The sequence below is a fragment of the Lygodium microphyllum genome, chromosome 12 (assembly GCF_053477565.2).
Source record: "Lygodium microphyllum isolate KBCC chromosome 12, Lygodium_microphyllum_v1.1.10, whole genome shotgun sequence".
In the NCBI taxonomy this organism is placed as follows: Eukaryota; Viridiplantae; Streptophyta; class Polypodiopsida; order Schizaeales; family Lygodiaceae; genus Lygodium; species Lygodium microphyllum.
This window is the reverse complement of record NC_141146.1, coordinates 20,105,059-20,128,921: the sequence shown is the minus strand read 5'-3', so window position 1 is coordinate 20,128,921 and position 23,863 is coordinate 20,105,059. Positions and strand designations below refer to the sequence as shown.

Below are 23,863 nucleotides of genomic sequence, written 5' to 3'. Positions count from 1 at the left end.
AATGATATACCCACAGAGCTGTCTGATAAATGTGTTACAATTCGTGTTTGGTCTAATACAATATAGTCTTTACTTCTTCACGTTTCTTAGTTTTAATCACTTACATATTTTTGCCTTTCTTGGCTTGAAGAAAATTTGAGACACTTGATCAGCTTGCTTATATTTACTTGAGGCACGTAAATGCTATGCTGCAGCCGCTAATTTGAGGTCTAAGCATCACAAGCATTTGTTGTTTTCATGATGACAGTGGGACGGGGGCGTTGGCAATTTTTCTGAAGAGATCCTTGGACTTAGATATCACTACCTCAGATTATGATGACGAAGTTATAGAGGAAAACATTGCTTACAATTGTTTAGCAAATGGTTTGCCTAAGCTGCCACATGTTCGTCGTAAGTTTGATCTACCTGGACCTGCAAGATCACTCTTTGTTACTGACGTGGATGAAAATCTATTCGCTTTATTGCAGGTTATCATGCCGAGAATAGTTGTTTTAATAATGTAAAATACTGGGTTTTATTTATGTCGAACTGGAGACTTTGGCAACAATTGGCAACCATGCTTCAAAGTTCAGCAGAGTTACCGATTTGAATGCAGAAATTTGGAAAATCATTAAGCTGGACCAACTTTTTATCCATATTTCCTTCTTAGATTTATCATGCAGAATGTGGTGGAAACTGCTTTGCCTAAGACCATAGGTGAATGCAATTATATTAAACAACTCATGTTTTACAGTGATACAGATTTTTATATAGAGCATGAAACCAAGTCAATTCTGTGTTGTAGAAGGATCAACAGAGAAAGTATTGGGGGAGTTCAAGCACAAGCTGAAGGGCCCACGAAGAAGGGCATAGATAGCATAGCATGCAAGCTGAATGAATAGTGGAGCTTGATCACAACCATGAGGGATGTAGGAAACAAGATTTGGGAAGTGGTGGATCAATTTGAGGAGTGGGAAGGTAAGAGGAAGGCGGAACCAGGACAAAGAGGACACTAGAGAGCAATTGGGTCCTTATTATTGCTGCGGGGGGTGCATGTTGTTGTTGTGTTGTAAAAGGAAGGGGTGAGGAGTGGAGGGCAGGGGAGCCAGGGTGGGGAGAAGAGGGGATGGAGAGGTGAGAGAAAGGGAGAAGGGAAAGTGGGGATAGAAGGTAGGGAATGGAAAGGGATGGAGGACTACACTCTGATTATATGTGCTATGCACAGATCTGTACGTTTGATGTAAGAATCAATATAAATACTTGAGGAAAGATGTGTGGTAGCCTGGTTTACAACGTTTATGAATTAAGAGGCTCCTGAGTTTGAGTTGTATTGCCTAATTGCGGAATGCTTCTTGTTACAGATACATGGGGTGATTCATTTCCTGGAGCATCAGACAATTGGGATTTGATATTAGCTAGTGACGTACTTCTGTGTAAGGCCTTCTAACTGTGTGGATGCAGAGTGTAGTTGCTTGATTGAATTGAGTTGCTGTGCCTTATTTAGATATCTGATGTAATGTTAGCTAGTGACACAGTTCTCCGTAAGTTCTGGCTGTGTGGAGGCAGACTGCTATTGCTTGATTTAAGTGAGTTGCTGTCATTAATTTAGGCATCTGAATTTGAGTTGCTCTTGCTGAAAACCCGATCCACTTATTATTTGGTAACTGGTTACTTCAGTCAATCAAAGTTTTGAATAGCAGGATGTGACAGATTATCCTCTTGACCTGTGTTACATAGCTAGCTTGCTAAGCACTTGATTGGTTAGTCAGTTGACATATATACAATACAAGGATGGGACTATTACAAGGGTTCACAGCATACATCAAAAGTAAATACATTGCATCTTTCTGTTGAAACAGTAGGCATGCCTAACATCAGCATGGAAATCTAGAAGTTGTCTTGACTGATGGCCTGTTTGCTTGGGGAAAAAAAGAGTGCTATTGAGAACCCTTTGCTGCATGTGCAAAGGCTCTGCAGAGTATAAACGAGATGATGTAGTGGGTTGGATACACACTGGCAGGAGCCAGGGACAGGCATAGGATGGAGGTCTTGGATGAGACAAAGCAGGCACAGGCAGCTTGGATGTTAGGGGTGGAGATTTTAGGGCAGTAGCCTAGGCAGCAGCAGCAGCCTGCTTGGAAACTCCTCCTTACCCTTCTGTCTGATGCATAGCACTCCACACCCAACAGGTGGGAGGGTGAGGCCCCTCAAGGCTCAGCCATGGGAGAACTTGGATGAGGCTGTGAGAGTAGACCTGGTGGACGTTCAGGATGATTAGACCCACAAAATAATTAGTGGAGGGACCCAGGGTGTTAGGCAGGTGCCCCCTCAGGCAGAGGTCTCGTTGGATAACCAGGAGGAAGGATACAGGCCTCCCAATTTAGTCCAATGCCACAGTACTATGCTTGGAGGCACAGAGGCCAGGCAGATGTAAGGAGCCTCGCCAGTGAGCAAGACTTAATCAAAGACCATGACAGTGGTTTCATGAAGCATCAGGGGATCTGGTGACCATGAGCTGCCTCTTTCATTAATGGAGGATCCTAGTGAGACAAGACAGTCGTAGAGCAGTCGGAGGAGGTTCATTTTCTTTCTTGAAAAGCATATTGGAATGTGTAGACTACTCTGGGGAGTATTGACAGCATAGGGCTATATATTTTCCTTTTTTTCTTTTCCCAAGGATTATTGTCCTTAGATTTACTTGCAGCTTGTTAGGAGGAGACCACCTCCTCTTTCTGGCAATTATTCGAAATGGATGGTCACACTCTTAGGTAAGAGACCTTACATATCTTGGGGCAGAGTTTGTTTGGTGGTATGGCCGACCTTCACAGGCTGGAGCCAAATGCTCAGAGACAGCTGCACAGAGGGACGCACTGTGAGTCAATCAGTGACGGAGGCTGTTCCTCCGAATCAGCTCACTCAGGTCCAGATTGATGGAGAGTGGATGAGATGTGCTACTTCTGAAAGTGGCTTCACATGAGGACAGTCACCCTCTGGTTTGGAACAATGGTTGTCAGCTCAGTGACTTGCTGGACTTTGCTGGATGTTCCAGGCAGACGATTTGGGTGGAGGGCAAACTAACAAGCAATGAGTAAGTAGAAGAGGGGAAGGTTTTTGAGGCATCATACAAAGCCTTGAAGTAAGACTTTGGCCCTTAAGCTATCTATCTAGTTGAGGGGATTTTGGGGTGATGCAAGTATGTGGTCATGGGTGCTCTGCTTCAGCCAATAGCATCTCAAGCTAAATTTTGTAGCATGTTAACCATTATCCAGTTTAGGATGAAGATTGTTGGCAGTTATTCCTCAATGCAGGTTGATATCTGTAAAGAAAGGTTCCTTTGTTTTAGCTCTGTGAGTCATTGCTCATTATGTCCAGTGCTTAGTGAGTGAGTCTAACTCTGTAAAGGTAGCTTTTACAACTTGGAGAAGAAGCTAGTTGTCAGTACTATACACTGTTTGCTCAGGAGCCCAAACCATTCTTCCATTCATGACACTTGGTTGCTCTATGGGAACCAATCGCGTGTCTTTTGGTCTCATAAGAGATGATTTGCTCCACCATTTTGCCTTGACTCCATGTCAGGGGGTTGCGGTAACACTTCAATATTATCGATCAAATATGATGAGGGTTATCTGTTGCTATGTCTAATCCTTCTAAAATATTTTAGAATATGGAGGTCCTTTAGGTAGGTTCAGTGCAAACTTTGCTGTTTTATTTGACCTGGTTGCTGAGTTTCATGAGCTTTGTAAATGTGTAGATAATTTTACAGTTAGGGCAGCACTGTCAAGCTTCTAGAAAGTCTCAAATTCCCAGACCAATACTAATGTATTTCAGTCCCAGAATTCCATAATCATCAGAGGGGTGTCAGACTTCAGCCCTTGCTGTGCCCTGGTGTATGTGCCTGTCAAGAACGTGTCCTGCCAAGTCCTGCTGCAGAATGATTACTCCTGCTGTAACGAGGGTTATTTGCATGATAATAAGTTGATTGAATAAATTGATCAAGGCATTGAATGCTGGACTGAAGCGAGGGCAGGCTCACAAACTCTTGTTTCAATGGGAAAACACACAAGATTTTGCAATCCAGATTTCCATGAGAATTAGAGATCATTAGTTATCTTGCTTTTTCAATGGTTAAAAAGAAGCTTGATCTGAATCGGTTGGATCTAGAAGCCTTAAAAGCTATAACTTCAATTTATCCTCGTAATAAAAATCTATATACGTGTGATGCAACACAACTGAAATTTACTTATCTTCACGACAGCTCAAAGGGGGTTTATTCAGAACAATGGGAACTTGTCTAATTTTAAACAGGTTTTTTCTGAATGCTTGGCCTTCTCTTTAAAAATACAAAATAAGAAATAAAAGACTCAAATATAATATTTTGATCCTGCATTTTACAGACTGTTGTATTATTACAATGGTCTCTTGCATGGCATTGAAATAGTCTCCTCAATTTTAAGTTTGTGGATGCTCTGTCTTGTATCCCACCTGACTATTGAAAACACTCCTGAATGATGCAGATGTTAAACAATATGCCAACTTGATAAAGTCACTCAATTTCTTGCTTCAAAACCGCAGCTCGAGTGATGCTACTTGTGAGTTCAGTGCTTCCCAGGACACAGGAGAATCCCATGTAAAGGTCGACACTCCAGATAATGTCATGGTGGGTGGTGATATTCAGGGATCTGGGCCACCTAGTGAATGTATAGCACTTCCAAACCCTTGTTTTTTAATGAGTTGGCGGCGGCGGTTGCCCAAGGAGGATGAGGCACTGTTTTTCAATGGATGTAGAAGAAGTGGGTTATCTGTAAAGCATTTAGGGTCAAGGGTTTACTGCATCTTCAAGCTTTGATTCGGATACAGGAAGGTAACTGGTTGTCATGTGTGAACTTGCCTTTTCAATGAAGATACATACAGTAGTTAAATCTATGGGTTCAAATTCTATGCATCATGGCGGTCAACATATCACCTTCTACACCAGAGAACCCTAGAGTACGCAAAGTACTAGTTGTTGAACAAAAGTATCTTAGCGCAGGCCGTAAAGTTCACTACTAAAGATAGCGTGTAGGTACACATCAACCATTATATTGCACTTACACCACCATGGGTATTCTCTCCTACACTTATTATGATTTGACAAATGGCACAAAGACCCCTTTTGTTCTTGATGTGTATGGGAAGCATCATCTCATTAGATTTAGACAGGCAACACCAAGCATTATCACTTAGCTAGTAGAAGAACAAGGTCCAAAAGATTGTAAGGAATAACACTCTATTCCTCAAATTAGTGCATAATTACACAATGTAGCAAGAGAATTTAAGCAAAGAATAAAGACTACACAACAAATTAGAGTATTGAAATTTCTTCATTTGCAAATAAAGTTGAAACAATGTTGCCCCCATCCACCCATGTGCTTCCACAGTGAAGCGTAGATGGTGACCTTGATAGATTCTAGTTTAGGAGCTCAAAGCTTACTAAATGAATGTAACTAGATGTCCGTGTAGATCCCAACATACTTGGTGTAGGTAGAAACAAAGATAACACCATAGTAGATCCTCATTCAACATATAGAGAAAGACCAAGGGAGAATACTCAAAATAGGCCATATTGACTACTATCAAACTATGCATTAGAGAACATCTACACTAAAAATATTAGACATTAGTTTTGAACATTGAACTCTCATAGAGATCATAAATCTCATACATCAAATATATCATTGATCACAATACATAGATTTATTAGAATAGATTGAGATGGACTTGAAATCCACAAAAGAATTCGAGTTAGGTAGAATCATCCAAAGCAGAGTTCAAAGAGAGGCAAGGAGAAACAAGGTAAGAATCAATAGCTTACACTTGACTGCTTTGTTACTCCAATTGCTTCAACATAGTTGCATATTCCCAAAGTTGAGACATTGGTACAACGGTAGAAACCGATCATTGTGTTACCTAAACATGTCATCTTGACAATCCACTTGCTTGTAGCCACTACAAAGGCTCGAAAGGACTTAAATCAACCACATGAATGGAGTAAAAAACAAATTCAAAAGTTTAGGAAAAATAGTGTGCCTTCTAAAATGAAGCTTGAGGTAGCGATTAGCCACATGAGAAATGTGAGACTAATAGAGCATTGGGCCAATAGATTGATAGTCTTTCGAGATTTGCAAATGTATGAGGGGCCAAATTTCCACACTTGATTAGATGATTTCAACCAAGAAATATGTCATGGGACAAAGTATACCATCTTATGTTAATAATGACTGCAGTGAAGAAGATAAGTTGATCGTGATGCCAATATGATGCTTATAGGAAGAGAATGTAGTTGATGAAGTTGGTTCTACCAAAGTGAAAATGCAACAATGTAATCTCTTCCATATCATGATGATACAAACATTGATGAAGAGGATAGATCTATAGTGAGCCCAAGAGACAAGAAGAAGCTCTCTCAAGCGGACAATGAATAGAAGTGACAAGGCCACTAAGGTGAAGAAGGAATGTGTGTTTTCCCTTGATGAAAGGCTATTTGACTTTACACAAGCTAGACTTGCAATGAACTTCATATTTTGTTCAATCTATGTTTAAGAAGCCTCTTCTTATCACAACCCTACTTGAAGAAACATCCGAAGTTCTTGTCTCAAGAAAGTTCATAGTTTCAAAGCAAAGTGCATCATTGTGTAGTTTTGTGAGATGATCAATCATATGCGCACTTGCTTGATTGTTGCAGGACAATCTAAAATATGCATTTGCAAGAGATTCAACCAATTCTCAAGTTTCATTAAGGTTTCTTAGTGCAACACATACTTGGGGATACAAGCTTCTATTTGAGTTGTATGGATTTCTTTCTATTCAAGCTACCTATAATCAACATTGTTGATATGGAAGAGGATCTAAATGTATCAGGCAACACCAATTCAAATGAACCAAAGCTTGAGGCACCACTATAGGAAGATGAGGTGATTGCGGAGTTGTAGAAAGACCACAATGTCTAAGGTGTTTATTAATTTGAAAAGCTTGATGAGTTCCTTCAAGGTCACAAGCTAGAGTACTTTGGCGATATGTTGCTTTGTCTCACTTTCTAAAGTAGTTGATGCATGCAAGTTCATTATATGTTATAATGTCTTGAGTCAAGATGGTCTAATTGCAAATTTTTTGTCCAAGGCACTATTGTGCTTCCTTCGTGGAATAATATTGTAAAAAAAATTTGAGGTTGTATTGATTTACAAAGGTGCTATAGTAGATATTTTTAACTCCTAGGCATATGAGAAGGTGCTACTTTTGTATATAGGCTGTAGCTACTTTGTCTTTAGGTCTAAGCCTAGAACAACTAAAAGGCTATGACAACCATTAGTTTCTTTGCCTTCAACAAGAAAAGCTAGATGCTTTTGTATATTCTTTGATGGATAGGTAGGTGTTGTGCTTAGGAATCCTATCTTTAGAATCTTTCTCATTTATCATGTTCTTGCCATCAAACAAGTGATAATTAATAAATGCCTTATTTTTTCTCAATTTGCTTTGTGCATTAATAACATCTAAAATTTTAAGTTAGTGGACCATTTTTCCTAAGAATTTTGATAGTTTCTAAGTGCTTAGAGAACCTTTGACGATCTAAAAGTCTTTTTTTAATATGGTTGTTAAAGCATTCTAGGGATATTAGGTCTTCTTTTGCCTCCCTTGTATTGTGTATATCAAAAGTAGACATTCCTAGCAATATAGTGGGACTTCTCAAGCCCTTTAGTGTTCCAAATGCTAGGATATCTATACCTATTAATAAAGAAAGGGCACATGGTTATAGATGACATGCTAAAACCTAGAGAAAGAAAGTCATATCGTATGTGTTTATATATGCATGTGTTTATACGTGTGTGTGTGTGTGTGTGTGTGTGTGTGTGTGTGTGTGTGTGACATTCAAACATACCATATTGTATGAAATGTCAATATCTTTCCCACAGATTTGAAATATAGTGTTAGCTAATCTTCAAGCTTCTACTTTTGTATTGCTAGAAGTATTCTCTTAATCCTTAACTACAGTGTGTATCTTTTTCCATTGATCAAACTCTATTGTGCTTGTATGTCTCACTTGGAATAGCTTGTCTACTTCTCATGATTATGTGGTTTGTGATATAGTCATAAATGAGAACATGGTTTGTGATGGAGGGTTTGAGGGGAGCATCCTTTTCATTATTTGACTTTTTAAGATCTTACAATTGCACATGACCACCATGTACTCCTATTTGACATACAATATGCTCAAGGGCAACAATAGCTTATTTTCCTTGTTTTGAGGCTTAATCTTCTATAAAAACTAATGCAGAAGTAGACCAATTTCTCTATGATTGAGCATACAACATGGTGGATGCATATATGCACATTTACAAGTGGAATGGTAATAACCTAAGAAGTTTTTTTTTGAGCATGTGCTAGTTTGGTGGGATTCCTCCACCATGCTAATTTAATGGCGAGGTTCATGCAATAAAGGCATGAGGTTTTTGCATTGCCTCACTTACTACAAGTATATAAGATACGTAGATGTCTTGAAAGCATGTGCAAGTTGCCATTGGATTAGAACATCCTCATGTTTTTTTTAAAGGAGAGTCACCTGCTTATTCATTTCTCCTTATAATAATTGGCATAGGAGTTTGATGAAATGCCCAAAATAATATTGCATGGTCCTCCTTGGTTGATAACTTGTCAATTTAAGGTCCAATGAGAAATTATTGCTACGAGCAATAATAAAATTATAGTTGAAGAAAAAGGACCTTGGAATACTTGAAACGATTCGAATCACTAAATGTTTGTCTCCAATTGTATATTGAAGTACTTTGAGTCGAGCTTGTCATAGACATAAGGTGGGAGCGACAAATGATTCCATCTTAAGAGACCTCAACTTGCATCTGGCCCAAACACATCTCCCCAATATGTCGTAAAAAACAAGGCCAATGTAAGGAGAATGAAGCCAATCAAAGATGTCTAGAATGTGGAATCACCCACATGTACCTAAATTGCATGAGACAAAAGGCCAACACTTGTAAGGCCATTATGTCTTCAGTAACCTTGAGCCTCTTTCTAGTAGAGATGTTGGAAGATGAAGATTCAACTCCAATAATGCTATTACTAAAGCTCAAGGAAAGAAATGAGTTATTTTTCCCAAACCACTGGCAATTGAATTGATAATAGGAAAGAACTCATAGAAGAGAGCTAAGCAGGCTACACCTAAATTGAAAAGCAAGGGATTCACCACAATACCAATAGCCACTTCAAGTGCAAAGCATGTCATCTTTGCACCCCAATAGAAGTGGCTACAAAAACCAAGATATGTGAATATTATGATCCAACACATAAGTTGAAGGTGATTAGTAAGGTGGAAAACTAGATTAAGGAGGCATAAGAAGAAATACTATAAGAAAAGGTAGTTAAGGACTTAGGTGAGCAATGTGTGCCTAGCATCACTCCCGTCTCTTCTCCCATTAGCATCTAGACCTTTAGAAGACCTACTAAAGAACTTGAAGAAGTTCAACAACCAAATACTATGGTGGGTAGCCCACGATGCTCCAATATTAAGATATTGAGCTAGGTCTCATTACTGTCTTAGCCTCCACGAGTGTTTCAATCCCATTAGACACATTGGTCTAAAAGAACCTAGTAATTTGGCAAATCTTGAGGAATTGAGTTGATGGAGAGAATGATACCAAGGCACCCAAGGATGTTTCACAAGACCACATATTGAGCCTACCACCAACTATAGTGCTTGGGACCCTAGGCATTGCCATGTTTTGAGAATGTGTTGAACCACATGACATTCTCCTCATGGAAGTGCTTGGTAGTTCCGTAAGGAGAGAAATCATTAACATAGGAGGAGCGGGGGTTAGTATAGTTAATCAATAAGTGTTGAGGGCTTGGGAAAATCCACCAATTGCACTAGTTCACTTTAATCTTACTGTTGTTGATGATTTCAAAGTTCACCCTCTAGCTATCTTGAAGGATTGGCTAGTCAAGATTCTAGGTATCAAATTCTTTGTCAACTTTTGTGGTCATGAAATGGATAGACTATGACGTATTTCTCAGACATCCATGGATGAGAAATGCACAACTTATTGAAGATTATGACAATAGTCTAGTCTTTTCGGTGAATGAATATAGATTGTACACATAGAAATGGAAATTTGAAAAGCAACTTCAATGGATCTAGATATTATTCATATCATACTGAGAGGAGATTCCAACTTCCCTCTAACATAAAAACCCTTGGGCCCGTACATTTTTGCTCAAAGGATGAGGAGGATTGGAGGCATATTCTTGTTGCCTTCGGATGTTGCCACTCATAGAAGAAGGAGAGTATAGAGAAGCCCATGAATGCTTGAGCTAGCATGGAACACAAGGAGCCCCTATGCACAGGATTGACCCTCTTATAGACATACACTGTGCTAGTTTTTTTTTAGAATCCTAGTTTGCCAAAAGATCCAAAACTTAAAAGGTTCCTCTCCTCCAATAGATTGACTAGATCTCTATAAGAGTTTGTCAATATGAAGACCTTCTGAAAACAAGGAAGATGCTAATCTTCTCCTTATTGAGAAGCTACTAACAATGGCTATGTGAATAAAGTTGCATCACAAATTGTTTGATTGCCAAAACAATCTCTTTGTCTCCATTATGGATACTAAATTTTCATATATTTAGGAGGATATTCAATGGGGGATATTTGGACTCACTTTTAACCTAAGGTCTTTGGGACTCTAGGGAATATTTTGTAAGGACAAATGAGAGTGAGGCTATTGCTGTGGGACTTTTGAGGTTATTTTCTAGTAAGGAAGCCATAGTTTCAATATATTGAGTTCAAATTTGTTAGTGGTTGATGCATTAGAATCCTCTCATCAAGACCTTTCCAATGATATGTTACATGATATAGTTTCGAGGTAAAATGGATATTGTTATCTATGGGGCCCCTTTTTTTAATAGGATGATGACATGGCAATTCTTACAATCCCCAAAAGTGAGTACAAATCTTCGTTAATGGAATTTAAGGATTATTCAACCAATTATGAGAACTACACAAACTTTTATGGAGAGTTAGATTGTGATGGATAGACTATTAAACAAATTACAAGCAATTCCAAGCCTTGATGACATAAGGAACTACTCTCATTGATGCGTGCATAGTTAGAATCAAATAAGAACTAGAACGGTTGGAACATTTAAAGGTCTTGGATTATGACCAAATTGTTCTTAGACCACAAACCTTGGTTCCATCCTAGAACTCTTCATTATTGAGCCATATGATGACTCACCCTTTGATGCTCCTAGGATATAAAAGGAGCCTAGCTCTAAGTTAGATATCAATTTTGACATAGATTCTAAGGTCACTTAGCAAACACCAACACTAGAATTCAAGTCTAGTCTTCCCATCCATTGAGAAGGAAACATATTTCGAAGGCATTAAAGAAAACCAAACATTGATATAGGCTTACAACATAGGCCATAAGATCTCCGAAATTGCTTAAGTTTGAGGAGGGTGATTGGATTGTTGTCATGCTTGGCATTAAAATATAGTGTGTGCAACCAATGAACTCATTGAAGGCCCAACAAAGGTAAAAGATGTGAAATTGGCAAAGGAGGGGAAAACTCCTAAGCCTATGTTAAACATATATTTTATTGTCGCCTAATGCCAAACCCACCAAGTAAAGGCTCTATCTTATGACTCCTTACTATACACATCATGCGAAAGAGAAATTAGATGAACTACAAAAGGTAGGATTGATTTATGAAGTTAAGAACATTAGGTTCTATGGATATAATCAAGTACAAGTTCAGCAAGGTTATTATCCCAAAAAATCCTTTTGTACTAAATGGGGACTTTTCCTTATCATGTTAGGCCGTTTGGGTCGGTAGTGTTGCTCTTACTATCTTTCAAAAAGCTAAGGTGTACCTTTTTCAAAGATTTGCTATGTAAGTGACTAGAAGCATTCGTGGACAACCTTTGCATCCACTAGCTAGGAGAAATACTTGGAAAACTTCAGCTTGATGTTGGTAGTAACATTTCTCATTCAATCTCTTGAAGTGTCAATTTTGAGTAAAGCACAGCATTGTTTTGGGCCATGCTATGTCTAAGAATGGTATTGCCATTAATATAGCCAAAATTAGGGTAATATTAGAACTTCCACGTCGCACTAAGAATGGTATTGACATTAATACAACCAAAATTAAGGTAATAATATTTTTTCTATCTCCCATCAATCCTAAAGGTGCTCCATGTTTTCTTGGGCATATTGGCTATTACAAATGCTTTTTCTTGAACTACGAATGCCATGCCTCTTTATTAACTTTTGATTGTGTGGGAGTGGACCAAGAAGCCTTTAGGCCATGAAGAAGGATCTTGTAACTACACTAATCTTATAAGTCCCACTGGTCAACCATATTTCATGTATGTATATGCTGATGCTTCCAATTACTATCGAAAATATATTGTGACAACTTGAACATGACATGGAATTTTTGGTAAGTTTTTTAGGTAGTAAACTCACTAAGATTGAAGTAAGCTATTCAACCACTAAATGGGAAGGTCTAAGTATGGTTTATGGTATGAAGAAGTTTTGCCATTATTTGTAAATTGCCACTCCCTTTACATTCTTTGTTGATCATGAAGCATTGTTGTATCTTGTGAATAAGCCATGCACTACTAGATAGATTGCTATATGGCTTTTACTTTTGCTTGAATTCAAGTTTTCCATGGTTGTGCATAAGGGCAAGAAACACTACATGGCGATCATACGTTAAGACTCACAAGTGGTGAAAAGGCAATTGGTGTGGATGATAGTTTACTTGATGCTCACTTGTTTAGAATTTAGCAAGAGCCACAATTATTCAAGGATGATCTAACTCCCTATTGGATTGATGACATTGTTCATATATTTGAGAATGGCTTACCAAAGCATTTGATAGAGAAGATACATCTTATTTATCCTTTAATCAAGACTTGGCCCTACTAGATGATTGCTAAATAACTTCATGAAATTGGCCAGGGGATTGATCTTTTTTGAAGATGATTTTATGAGCACGAGATTAAGGATTCTCTAAGAAGCACAGAGAGAGAATATGTGGAAATTTTGATACCAATGCTACAACTAGGAAGATTTTGCAATCTCAATTAAGATGGGCCACCTTGTTTAAGGATGTGGCATGATTTGTAAAACATCCTGATGAGTGCCAATGCACAAAGCTTACACAATCAAGAAAGACAAGATGGAGCTCTTTCCTATGAATTCTTAGAAACCCTTCAAAAATTAGGAAAGCAAACTTTATAGGAGCAATCAACCCAATTGCCCAATACTGTAATGTCCCCATTACTTAGTTTATTTTAATAAAAAATGTGTGTATACATTCCAAAAATTGATTTGTAGTAAAAACAAGATTGCACATTTTTAAAACTAGCTCTAAATATAAAAATTGTTATTTTTACTGAGGTATTATATGCCAGTTCATGGAAGAAAGACTTGGGAAAACCTCCCAAGATAAGCTTATTAAAACTGTGTTTGTAGTATAGAACAACAAAAAAAACTAGCACAGTGGATAGTCACTTGGCAGTTAAGTGCACTTGGGTGACGACATTGTCGGGATGGGTGATCTCCCGAGAAGATTTTCCTACAAGCTAGTAGGAGCTTCTCATGCGCATCCAACGGGGTCAACGAAGCCTTTGTAACCTGTTGCCAAGTATTTTAAGGCCAAGATGCCAAGGTTTATGTCAAGGTCTATGCCTTGGTTGCCACCTTGGAGTGACGACGTGATGCGCGGTGCTCCCCCATATATTCGTAAATTTTTATATTTGTGCTACAAATATGTAGTGTCATCAAAGACACTAAAAGAAAGAGTTCTCTCTTTATCATCGATGATATCATTGAAAATGCTAAAAAGCAAGTGTTCTCTCTTTACCCCTCCCTCACCGGCCTCCACACATTACTACATAAACAAGGGGTAGAGTGTCACATCAAAACACAATGACCCATGCATAAGTCTCTGTGCTATTGACGTAACGAAGCTTTGCTACAATCAACCGAGACTCTCTCTCCTTCTATCTCTCCACACTTGCACGGAAGCGCTACTCAAATCCATCAAGCTTCTTCCATGACTCGCAAGAGACATCAAGATACTGGGTGAGGTCATGCTTGGAGAGCTCCCCAACGCGAGTAAGTAATCGCTACTGAGGGAACTCAATATGAAAATGAAGCGCAAGCAGAAGTTACCCCCGAATCCATTCAACCCGAGGAACCTGTTATTCCACAACAAACTAAGGTTGCGGCCATAAACCGTAATCATGATGGATGGCCAAACAGAGATAACCATGTTTAGTACATAAGAAAAGGATTACTTTTAAGCTATTAACTCTATAACTTTCTAATGAGAGGGATAAGTTAGTCCGTTACATAGATTACAATCAATTGTTAGAATGCACGTAAACTTACAAAAACATGTTAGTATTATCAATTACTTTTTAGGAAGGAACACAGGAATTGATGGAGGGAATAGATTCTATGCATCACATACATTGACAAGTCTTTAAAAATGTCTTTGGTTATGACTGCTTTTGGATTTGTAAATGATGAATTATGGCTCTTATGATTCCGTGCTTGCACAGACAGACGAGTTGTGGATTGTGGTGGTTCGAGACGTTGGGGTCCCCAACCCAATGCTCCCTAATACTCTTTGGAGTGTGGAAAAACTTACCTGTGAGGTGGGGGTCCTATGATCCTAAGGGAGGTAGGTGTTTTTGGTTTTTGATCACTCGAGCACCTGAGAGGACAAAGGGCCGAGTGATAAGTGCCCCTGTTATGTAGGATGGCTCTTGAGGCTCAAGGAAGCTTACAGGGGTTGTGAGCCAATAAATTCCCTGTTGACCATGTAGATGAAGTGTGATCACATATAGCCCAATCTTGAGGAATTGGAAGGTCCTATCCTAGGCTAGACAGTGTTTTTCTACGGAAAGATGGTTTTGTACCACTCTACGGAGTGATGGTTCTGGATGTTACTATGAAATAAAGTATCTGATTTTTGAATTATTTCTTATATGCTAAAGATTAAGTTTAATGAGCCTAGTTTAACAGAGTAATTAAAGGAAGCTAATTTTATATATCCAAATAGTGTGGTAGTATGCTTTGCTAATTAGAAAACTAAGCAAACCCAATTGTGGAAAGTGGGAGGCTTCGATCTTGAGACGATCGAATGTCTTTGGCTGGGTGGACCCGATAATTTGGGTAACTTTCCAACACTAAGTAGAGCTAATTAAATTGTGACCCTCCCAATATCAGTAGGATTAGTTACCAGGTTTAACACCATTTTAGAGAACCGAAGCTGAGATTTTACCTTATGGGTAGGGGGATCAAGTTATACTCTCCCCTGTCTATCACTCTCTTTGAACCAAGTGCGGTGTTAACATCACTCTTGCCTTTGATTGATTACAAAGTGGTCTTTCTTAGGTGGGCATTAGATTTCTATTAGGGGTGACTTGTCCATGCTTCCCCTATGAAGTAGAAGTGAGATTCCCATGTTCAACTAAGTCTGAGGTTTCCCGTGGGGAGATAGGATGGTGATGTGCATGGATATGAATTTTAGTTGACTACTAAGAGGACTCCTTCGGGTCTGTTGGAGGAGGCACCTCACCATCACGTCTTGGAGAAGTAGGCGATCTCTCAATTTGGATGCCCTTTCAAGTTGGTAAGTGACCAAGGAACACATTTTCTTAATGATGTGACTAAATATCTATTGTCCACTATCTTAATCATTCTCATCGAAAGTCTTCTCCCTACTATCCTCAAGCTAAAAGCCAAGTAAGATCTCCCAACAAAACTGGTTGCCTTGTGGGCCTACAAAACATGTTACAAGACTACAAAACATTGTCATTGGTGTCTTACTCAAATCTCTGCTTGGAGAATATAATCTTGTGGTCACCACTCTTATTAATATGCCTTCTCCTAAGCTAGTTGAAGTTGAAGCCTCTCTTCTAGAACAAGAGAAAAGATTAAAGTTCAAGAAAGAAATCAATGCAACATGAAGCATGAGGCTCTCTAAATCCATCCTAAGCTCAAAGGGAAGAAAAAGGTTGATTGTAGTGTTCCCATCATGTATGACTTTTGTCACAAACTTGGCCACAAGGAGAAAGACTGCTTTCATAGAAAGAGAGCTCAAAAGGCACTTCATATGTAGACAATTCAAGTGAGTGATGAAGAAAGAGAGAAAGACAAGGACATAGAATAAGTAGAAGAAAAGCATTGTGAAGCCCTTTCCATGACCTTCAAGAAGAAAAAGGGAGTTAATAAGGATCCTATGATGTTTCAACCTATGGAAGATTGTGTTTAAAGTGTGAATCCTCTTTTGTAATTCTCTCAAGTCATATCATAAACCCCTCGTAACTTTTACTTGTATCACACTTTACTAAAATCATCCTATCTAAAAGCCCAAGTCTCCTAAACCATCTAAATCTCTAAGCCAAATTGATCAAGCAAAGAATGCCTTTGATAATCTTGAGAGAACAAGCCAATGAGCCTCTATGATACTCAAGGGGGAACATACCTTGGTAAGTCATGTGGTGACCAAGCTTTTAAAAAGATGGTCATGCACAAATCTGTGTACATCATGAGTTTGAAGGGGGGTGTTAAAATTACAAAGATGTATTTGGGAGATTGCACAAGAGTCACATTGCCTAGGAATAATTGATTTCGTCGTATGCTTTATTTCCAACAATAAAGGGAGAGTCTCTCTACACCCACTACACTACGTGAATCCACCTTTAGCCATCAACCTTATTCATCTAGAAACAACTAGTAGAAAGGCACATATTAAAACCACTATCCAAGTCCATTACCCTAAACCACTTATTTGTGAGTCTATATAAAGCCACCTTTTCTACAAGAATAAAAAAGTCTTTTTGCATTGTAACTTCATTCCCATCCATTGTACTTTACTCTCTTTTCCTCTCATTCCTCTCCTTGAATATTTCAATATTCACCACATGTTTACATACAACAAAGACAACACTCTTATTTCATAGTTACCTAAAAGCCTCATGGAGGATATCCTTTCTAGTAAGGTAGCTAACTAAGACTTGAATGAATTGTGGTTGGAATCCATCTATGTGTCTCTTTCCTAGGCACATAAAGCTCTTCACAAGAAGCTCCCAAAGAGAGGCTTAGAACTACCAGATCCAAGCAAAGTATAATCAGCTATGATAGTACTCTTACCAAAGTCCTTACCATGGCCTTGGGAATTTCACACCAAGCTATGGTCTTCCTAGCCAATCCTAAATGGAAAAACATCCATTGAGCACATTGGTCCAAGCCCATCACCACAACATATGTTGGAGATTAGTCAAGTTAGAGGAAGCACAGAGAGAAATATGGTAATTGTAATAAACTTCCAATATAATAAAGGAGAATTGTATGTGTGTCCATGAGATAAATTAAGTGAAGGAACCAATGATTTAATGGACTAATTAAGGAAGATGGTTGTATATGTTCCAATAAATGTGTAACCCCTGACAGGTCCACTGTCCAACGATAGGGTGGTCTCGGTTAGCCGGGAGCTTTTCCAAATCAGTGATAGAAATAGAAGGGTTGACGTAGCGCACTCGAAATGACTGACATTAGTTGGATGTTAGGAGACCTATTTGATTTTAGGAACATGGAAATTCAAGTCAATCCTAGTGGGTTCGACCGAAACTCTTCCGTTTGCAATGGACTCAATAGGGCCTAAGTGACAAACCCCATGATACTCCAAGGGAGCGCCAGGCGACATCATTTTGGAAAACCTATTGATGCACTACTAAAAGGTGCGCCTTGGATTGAGACTGGCAGACACCTCACAGATAGTTGCAAAAGGAATATGATAAAATGGTCATGATTCTTTCTAATTTGCAAAGTGGTAAGAGAGTTGGACAAGTTCCTAGTATGCATGCTTTTGATGTAGCAAAATTTGATATTGATGAAGTAGCTTTAGACATGAACCAATAGGTCAAGATTAGGGGCCTTGTGCCTAAAAAGATTCATGAAATAGATATTGCCATGTTATCTATACATGAGCCACATGGGGATATTATGCATTGTGAGGATTCGGTTTTTGATTCACATGGAATGCATGAGCATCATAGCTCATGAGTTGTTTGAATAAACTATCAATGTTTTTGTATCTTGTCATATGATGGTCTATGTATATGCCTTTGTTTTGTTGGCAATCTCTTGAGTGAGTTATGCAACTGCATTAGAGTTCTATGAGCATCCTACTGGAGAGGCCCTACTCATTGTTTCTCTTTGTGGTTTATTTTGAAGTGTAAGGCTTTGAGTAAGGCATAACTAGGTCTCATTAGATTTGTCTATATTTTGATAAGGAATTTGGCATTAGAAGAGTCAAGTCATGGCTATAGCTAGCCATTTATCGAGGGCTATGCCATTGTTAGCTATGGCTTGATACATGATATTTACCCTTGTCTATAGTTTACAAGTGTGGCCTTAAAAAACACACTTTCTTTATCATTTTGGCTAATGGTGGTATGATGGGATTTCATGAATACAAATATGCTTTAACAATTTAAGCCATATTCTCTACTCTATATCTATCATATTTTAGCAATATTCTTTGTTATTTGTTATTATAATGCTATGACAATTATTATGTGATGTTTCCTCATGGTGAAGCTATTTTTTGGGTTTTTGTGTATTTCTTGAAGTGATAGGGTCATTCTCCGCCGCAATGCCCATAATAGTATGTTGTATTCCCTCATACGACAAAGCAACCTTGTTATATGTTATGCATAGACTAGGGGCTAGATAAAGAAGATCTTGATGCAAAACAACCAAGAAGGGGACATACCAACAAGAGCTCCATGTTTCTATTAAAGAATCCTTGGATGAGATGAGGCAAATGAAGAAAATATTCAAGAAGGAGAAGATATGGTAACTGCCATGCATGAGTCTTACGAGGAAGAAATGAGGAGAAGTGAAGTATCCTTTCCACAAAGAGTAGAGAAAGAGCCAGCTCGGAGAGTAGAAAGCTCAAGCACAACAAAAAAAAATATTGAGAATTAGCCTTTGGTTGGCCAAGGTGATTTTCAACTACTCATGACCACCATTCAAAACATTGTAGACAAATATCATAAAGCTAGAGAAGAGTAAGATTGTTGAACGTATCACAATTCCTTCGTGGGGAGAAAAGCAACAATTTGCGAAGTCCACCACTAGCTCATAGAAATTCATGGGTAGGATGCAAGGCACCATGGATAGTCTCAACATTTTGGAATGTTCATGTGAGAAATTGAAATGAGGCAAGGCACAAGTTGTCAAGAAATTATTGGAATTACAAATGAAGTATGATGATGAAAGGATGGCACACCAAGAGTTTTTGAAATAGTTGGCATAGTAGCTCTTTGAGTTACTATGCTCTAATAAGCTAAAAACTACATTATCTTGAAATCTCTCCAAATAGAGAGATAGAGAGAGACAGAGTAAGAAAAGATGGTGCTTGATCATGTTCATAGTCATCATAGGCATCAAGCTTCTAATTCACATCATTGGCTCCAAGATTTATTGCTCTATTCTCATTTGGCATGGGCAACATTTTTTTACATTAAGGCATCATCATTTTACCACAATTCATCTCAATGGAATCCATCATTGTGTTCAATCTTGATAGGAAAGAGAGCCATTCATTTACATTTTCCTTAAAACCTTTGTAATGCAAGCTTAATTAAAAATATACATTGGGACTAGTTCATGTGCGCAAGGGGTACAATGGCTTATGCATGGAATGTATCATAGATGGAAAGAGTTGAAGGAATTGATGAGCAAGAAGTTGGGTAGATCAACATCCTTTTGCTAGACTATAGAGATACCCGCTTCAAAGATGCAACTACACCTTGTTAATTGCCAAGTAAGCATCTCACTTTATTTAAGAAAAATGGATGGTATGATGTTAAAATTTTCTAAGTTCCTAAATTTTTTCACAATGTACCAAAGCTTGTTTTTCACTTTGACTATTTTTGGTATTTATTAATTCATTATTAAATCTTAAAATACAAAAACACTTAAAAATCACTCTAAACTTGATTTTATAAAATTTTTAAAAAATAAAAAATGAAAAATTTCCAAATCAAATATTTTTTAAATAAATATTATGGTATGATAAATATATTAATTTTTCTAATATTTTTTCAATGAGGTTTACTATATTCTAAAATTCAAAAACTAATCATTTTAGGTGAAAATATGTGTTTTTATTAGTAAAAATTATGTTACTCATAAAAAATTGTAATAATTTGCAAATAGGTTAAGAATTTAATTTTTAAATTTTAATAATTTATAATATTTTAGATAAAGATAAACTAGTTTAAATATACTTTTAATAGAAATATTTACATGAGAACTTTATGTTTCCAACTATATGGAAAATGAAAATATATACGTTATGCTGATTTCTGACACATGGGAATGGATGAAGAGCATAACAATCTCTCATTAGTATTAGCACTAATAAGTTTGTTTTTTTATCTATGAGAAATAAATAATATGGGACAAATTACAATTGCAAAATTAAATGTGACATTTCACAAACAAAACCCGAATTGAGATTCAACTTATGTGATGGCATGAGGGTAAGCCTCAACCTTCATGCTGAAATTTCATGTTTTATCTTATAAACATCATTTGGTTGCCTGAGTAAAGGTAAGGGAGAAGGGCCAATAGCATTATTTATTAATTAGGAAAATATTTTGGATTTGAGAAAGGGGATTGTATTTATCTTGTTCGCTATTTACCTAGGAAGTCCACCTTTATAGAACGTATAAAACAACATGAGTACAAAAGAGGGTATTATATTTAGTAAAATTTATAGAATTATATTTACAAGAGGGATTTTAAAATTATAGTTTAAAAAAATCTCTAAGTTTAGTAAAGTAGTGTCTAATTAATGTGTTGCAGATTAGTGAACCATTTCCTACTTGGATACTATTTTGGATGAAGTGGCTAGCCACAAAATGTACTCCCTTCTGGATGACTTTAGTGGCTATAACTAAGTCTAACTTGTTGTAAAAGGTCAACCTAAAATAGCTTTCATCACTACTTGGGTTGTGTATGTTTGTATGATAATGTGGTTTTAGTCTCAAGAACGCTCTAGCATATTTTCAAAGAGACATGCAGGAGATCTTTGCATCTTACCTAACTAATTTTATGAGAGTCATGTTGGATGGCTTTAGTGTATTTTAAAAAAAGAAGATATATCTAATGCACCATTGGATCTATCTAACATGCTACCAATGAGAGGTAGGCTTAAGTTTAAATCCCTTAAAATGTGTGTCCACATTATTTCTCAAGATAGCATTGATGTTAACCCCACCAAGGTGGTAGCAATCAACAAGTCATAGTATTAGATTCTCCATACTACTTAGATTCTTGGGGTAAATTTGGTGGCATAACCTATGAATTTTAGTGTACTTGGCCATCCCCTTGAACAAATTGGCACATATGGCAAAACCTATCTTTTAGTGGAATCAAGAGGTAGACTTAGCATTTCGTCACCTTAGGCCATTACTTTCCTAAGCCCTAATCATGATCCCACTAGATTGGGAGAAAACATTTCATGTATTTGTTGATGCCTTTGATATGGCTATTGGTAGTATACTTATGTAGGAACATGCTAATGGATGGTTCCACCATGTATTTTATGCAAGCAGGAGATTGTCCAATGTAGAAAAGAACTACTCAGTCACAAAAAGAGAGTGCCTTGGCATGATCTATTCCATCAAGAAGTTCAGTACTATTTGCTCGAGTAGGCTTTTATTTTTCATGTGGATCATGTAGCTTTAATTTTTGTTACATTTATTAATGCTTGCTCTAGGAAACTCTAGATATACTTCATGAATGAAAAGAATGAAGCATTTAAGCACTTCAAAAGAGTGAATTATTTAAGTGTTTAAGGTTAGATGGAAGAGGAGAATACCTTAATGTGATTTTTAAGGTCTCGTGAGATAAAGTGAGAGTTTTCATGTAGGTATACCACACAAAAAAAACGAGGTTACATAAAGAAAAAATTGACACATTGCAAAAGTTGCATGAGTATTGATGGATAAAAAATAATATATCCAAGTATTTTTTGTCTATATTATGAACATAACTTTTACAACTATAGTTCATGATATAACCCCTAAATAATATTTTATAAGTAAGAATCCTAATGTGTCACATTTAAAAGTATTTAATTGTATTACATATGTTCATGTGCCTAGTAAGTTAATGAAGAAACTGGACCTAAAGGTTGAAAGATGTATCTTCATTGGATATACTCTATTGATTAGAAAGGGTATCACTATTATGACCCTATTAATAGCGAGTTTAGAGTGAGCAACACAATATTTTTTATGAGTTGAGTAGGTAGTATGCATCTAGTGCAAATGCATTGGATGGTATTGACAATCATGATAGTCATATGATGACAGAAAAGTAGGAATCACGGACCTTTAGTAGACCATAGACATCATCTAGTAGTATATCTATAGTCAATGAGCAGCCCCACATCTTTAATTGTATCCATTAGTGTTGCATGTAATGACAAAGGGAAGAAGAAAGTGTCAGATGATGTAATGATGCATCTACTAGTCATTCAATTCTTGATGGAGACTCTAGTGGGTCAAAGAGTTTTGATGAAGAGCTTAGTATTCATCAAAGTAGGACATTTTTAAAGGTGGTGGTAGTGGTGGCATTTAAAGCAAGGGCCACTAGCGGTGCATTTATGAGTAGATTAGTGCAAGAGCAATAATGACCATTGGTATGGCACAAGGGTGGAGGGAAAATCACAACATGTAGCAGTGCTATATAAGGAAGAGACCTACCCATGTAGAAGGTTTAGGAGAGGATCGAGGGATCAAAGCTCCATTGCTAGATTTTGTATGCATCCCTTTGACTAGTCCTTTGATTGGCATTAGTATCCACAATTTTCTCTTTTGTATCTCTTCACTTACGACTTCTAGCAGTAGTAATGACATTATATATGTATAATTGGTTGTGTTGAGTCTATGAGGTATTGTTGTCTCTCCATCAATAGTTCTTGAGTATTTGGTCACTATCATTTTTGTCTTTACTAGGACTATTGTACTATTTCATCTAGTAATATACATTTGAGTAGTACCTTCATTGAGTATTTTGGTATCTATTTTCATTGCTTTTACGATATTGAACTCTATACAATACACATTGATTGTAGAGTAGGATGTTGATGTCCACCTGTATCGGATCTGAGAATGATCACCCTTTACTTTGTGGTGGCGGTGCTTAGACCCAATTACACATGGCAACTACGATCATCATTTCTCCACATGCTAAGTTGAATGCATATGCGTTCGCAAGGTTTGTTGCCCAATGTATTTTTGGCTCTAGGCCAAGCACGACAGTCCACCAAGTATGATCTATGGAAAACCAGAGTTATAGTAGGAAAAGTGTGCACAAGAGGGAGATAGGAGCTCAAAGTACAAGAATAAATTCTTGTTTACTAAGTTGCTCAAGGTACAACTTGGGTACACTCTATCTCAACCTTAATAGTGACGCATAGGCTGTTTATATAGCCTCTGCCTAGCTAGGGTTAGGGTTTCCCCTGCCCCTTAAGTCCATTTACATCCATCAACCCTCATATACCCTTGCTTAAGGTGAATTCCCATGCCTATATTGTATCACTCTACCTCAATGCCAAGGTGGCATTGCATCACAAGACATGTTGAAGTTCCCCCCCTCAATCAACTGGGATGCCTTTATAAATCAGGCTACAAGCATATTCATAGGTAGAGGATGTCAAAGAATTAAAAGAGTCGATCATCTATGGATTGAGAGGCAAAGTTGGCCTCCAATTCCTTAGATAATGGTAGGACATT

The 23,863-nt window shown here is 37.6% G+C and overlaps 1 protein-coding gene across 7 annotated transcripts in view; it reads left to right on the top strand.

The window, feature by feature from the left end:
- The window catches only part of LOC148027512 (S-adenosyl-L-methionine-dependent methyltransferases superfamily protein), a 109,276-nt gene extending 102,231 nt beyond the window's left edge, over positions 1-7,045 (top strand). For 5 of the 7 annotated variants that reach the window (XM_087688905.1, XM_087688902.1, XM_087688906.1 and 2 more), the window contains 3 exons: positions 248-390; positions 1,341-1,412; positions 4,494-4,900. In XM_087688905.1, coding sequence (XP_087545031.1) covers positions 248-390; positions 1,341-1,412; positions 4,494-4,825 — 547 coding nt within the window. In that variant the 3' untranslated portion in view covers positions 4,826-4,900. Of the gene's footprint in view, positions 1-247; positions 391-1,340; positions 1,413-4,234; positions 4,285-4,493; positions 4,901-6,700 lie in introns of those variants that run through there. The other 2 variants (XM_087688903.1, XM_087688908.1) reach the window with 2 other exon arrangements.
- The last annotated feature ends 16,818 nt before the right edge of the window (positions 7,046-23,863 follow it).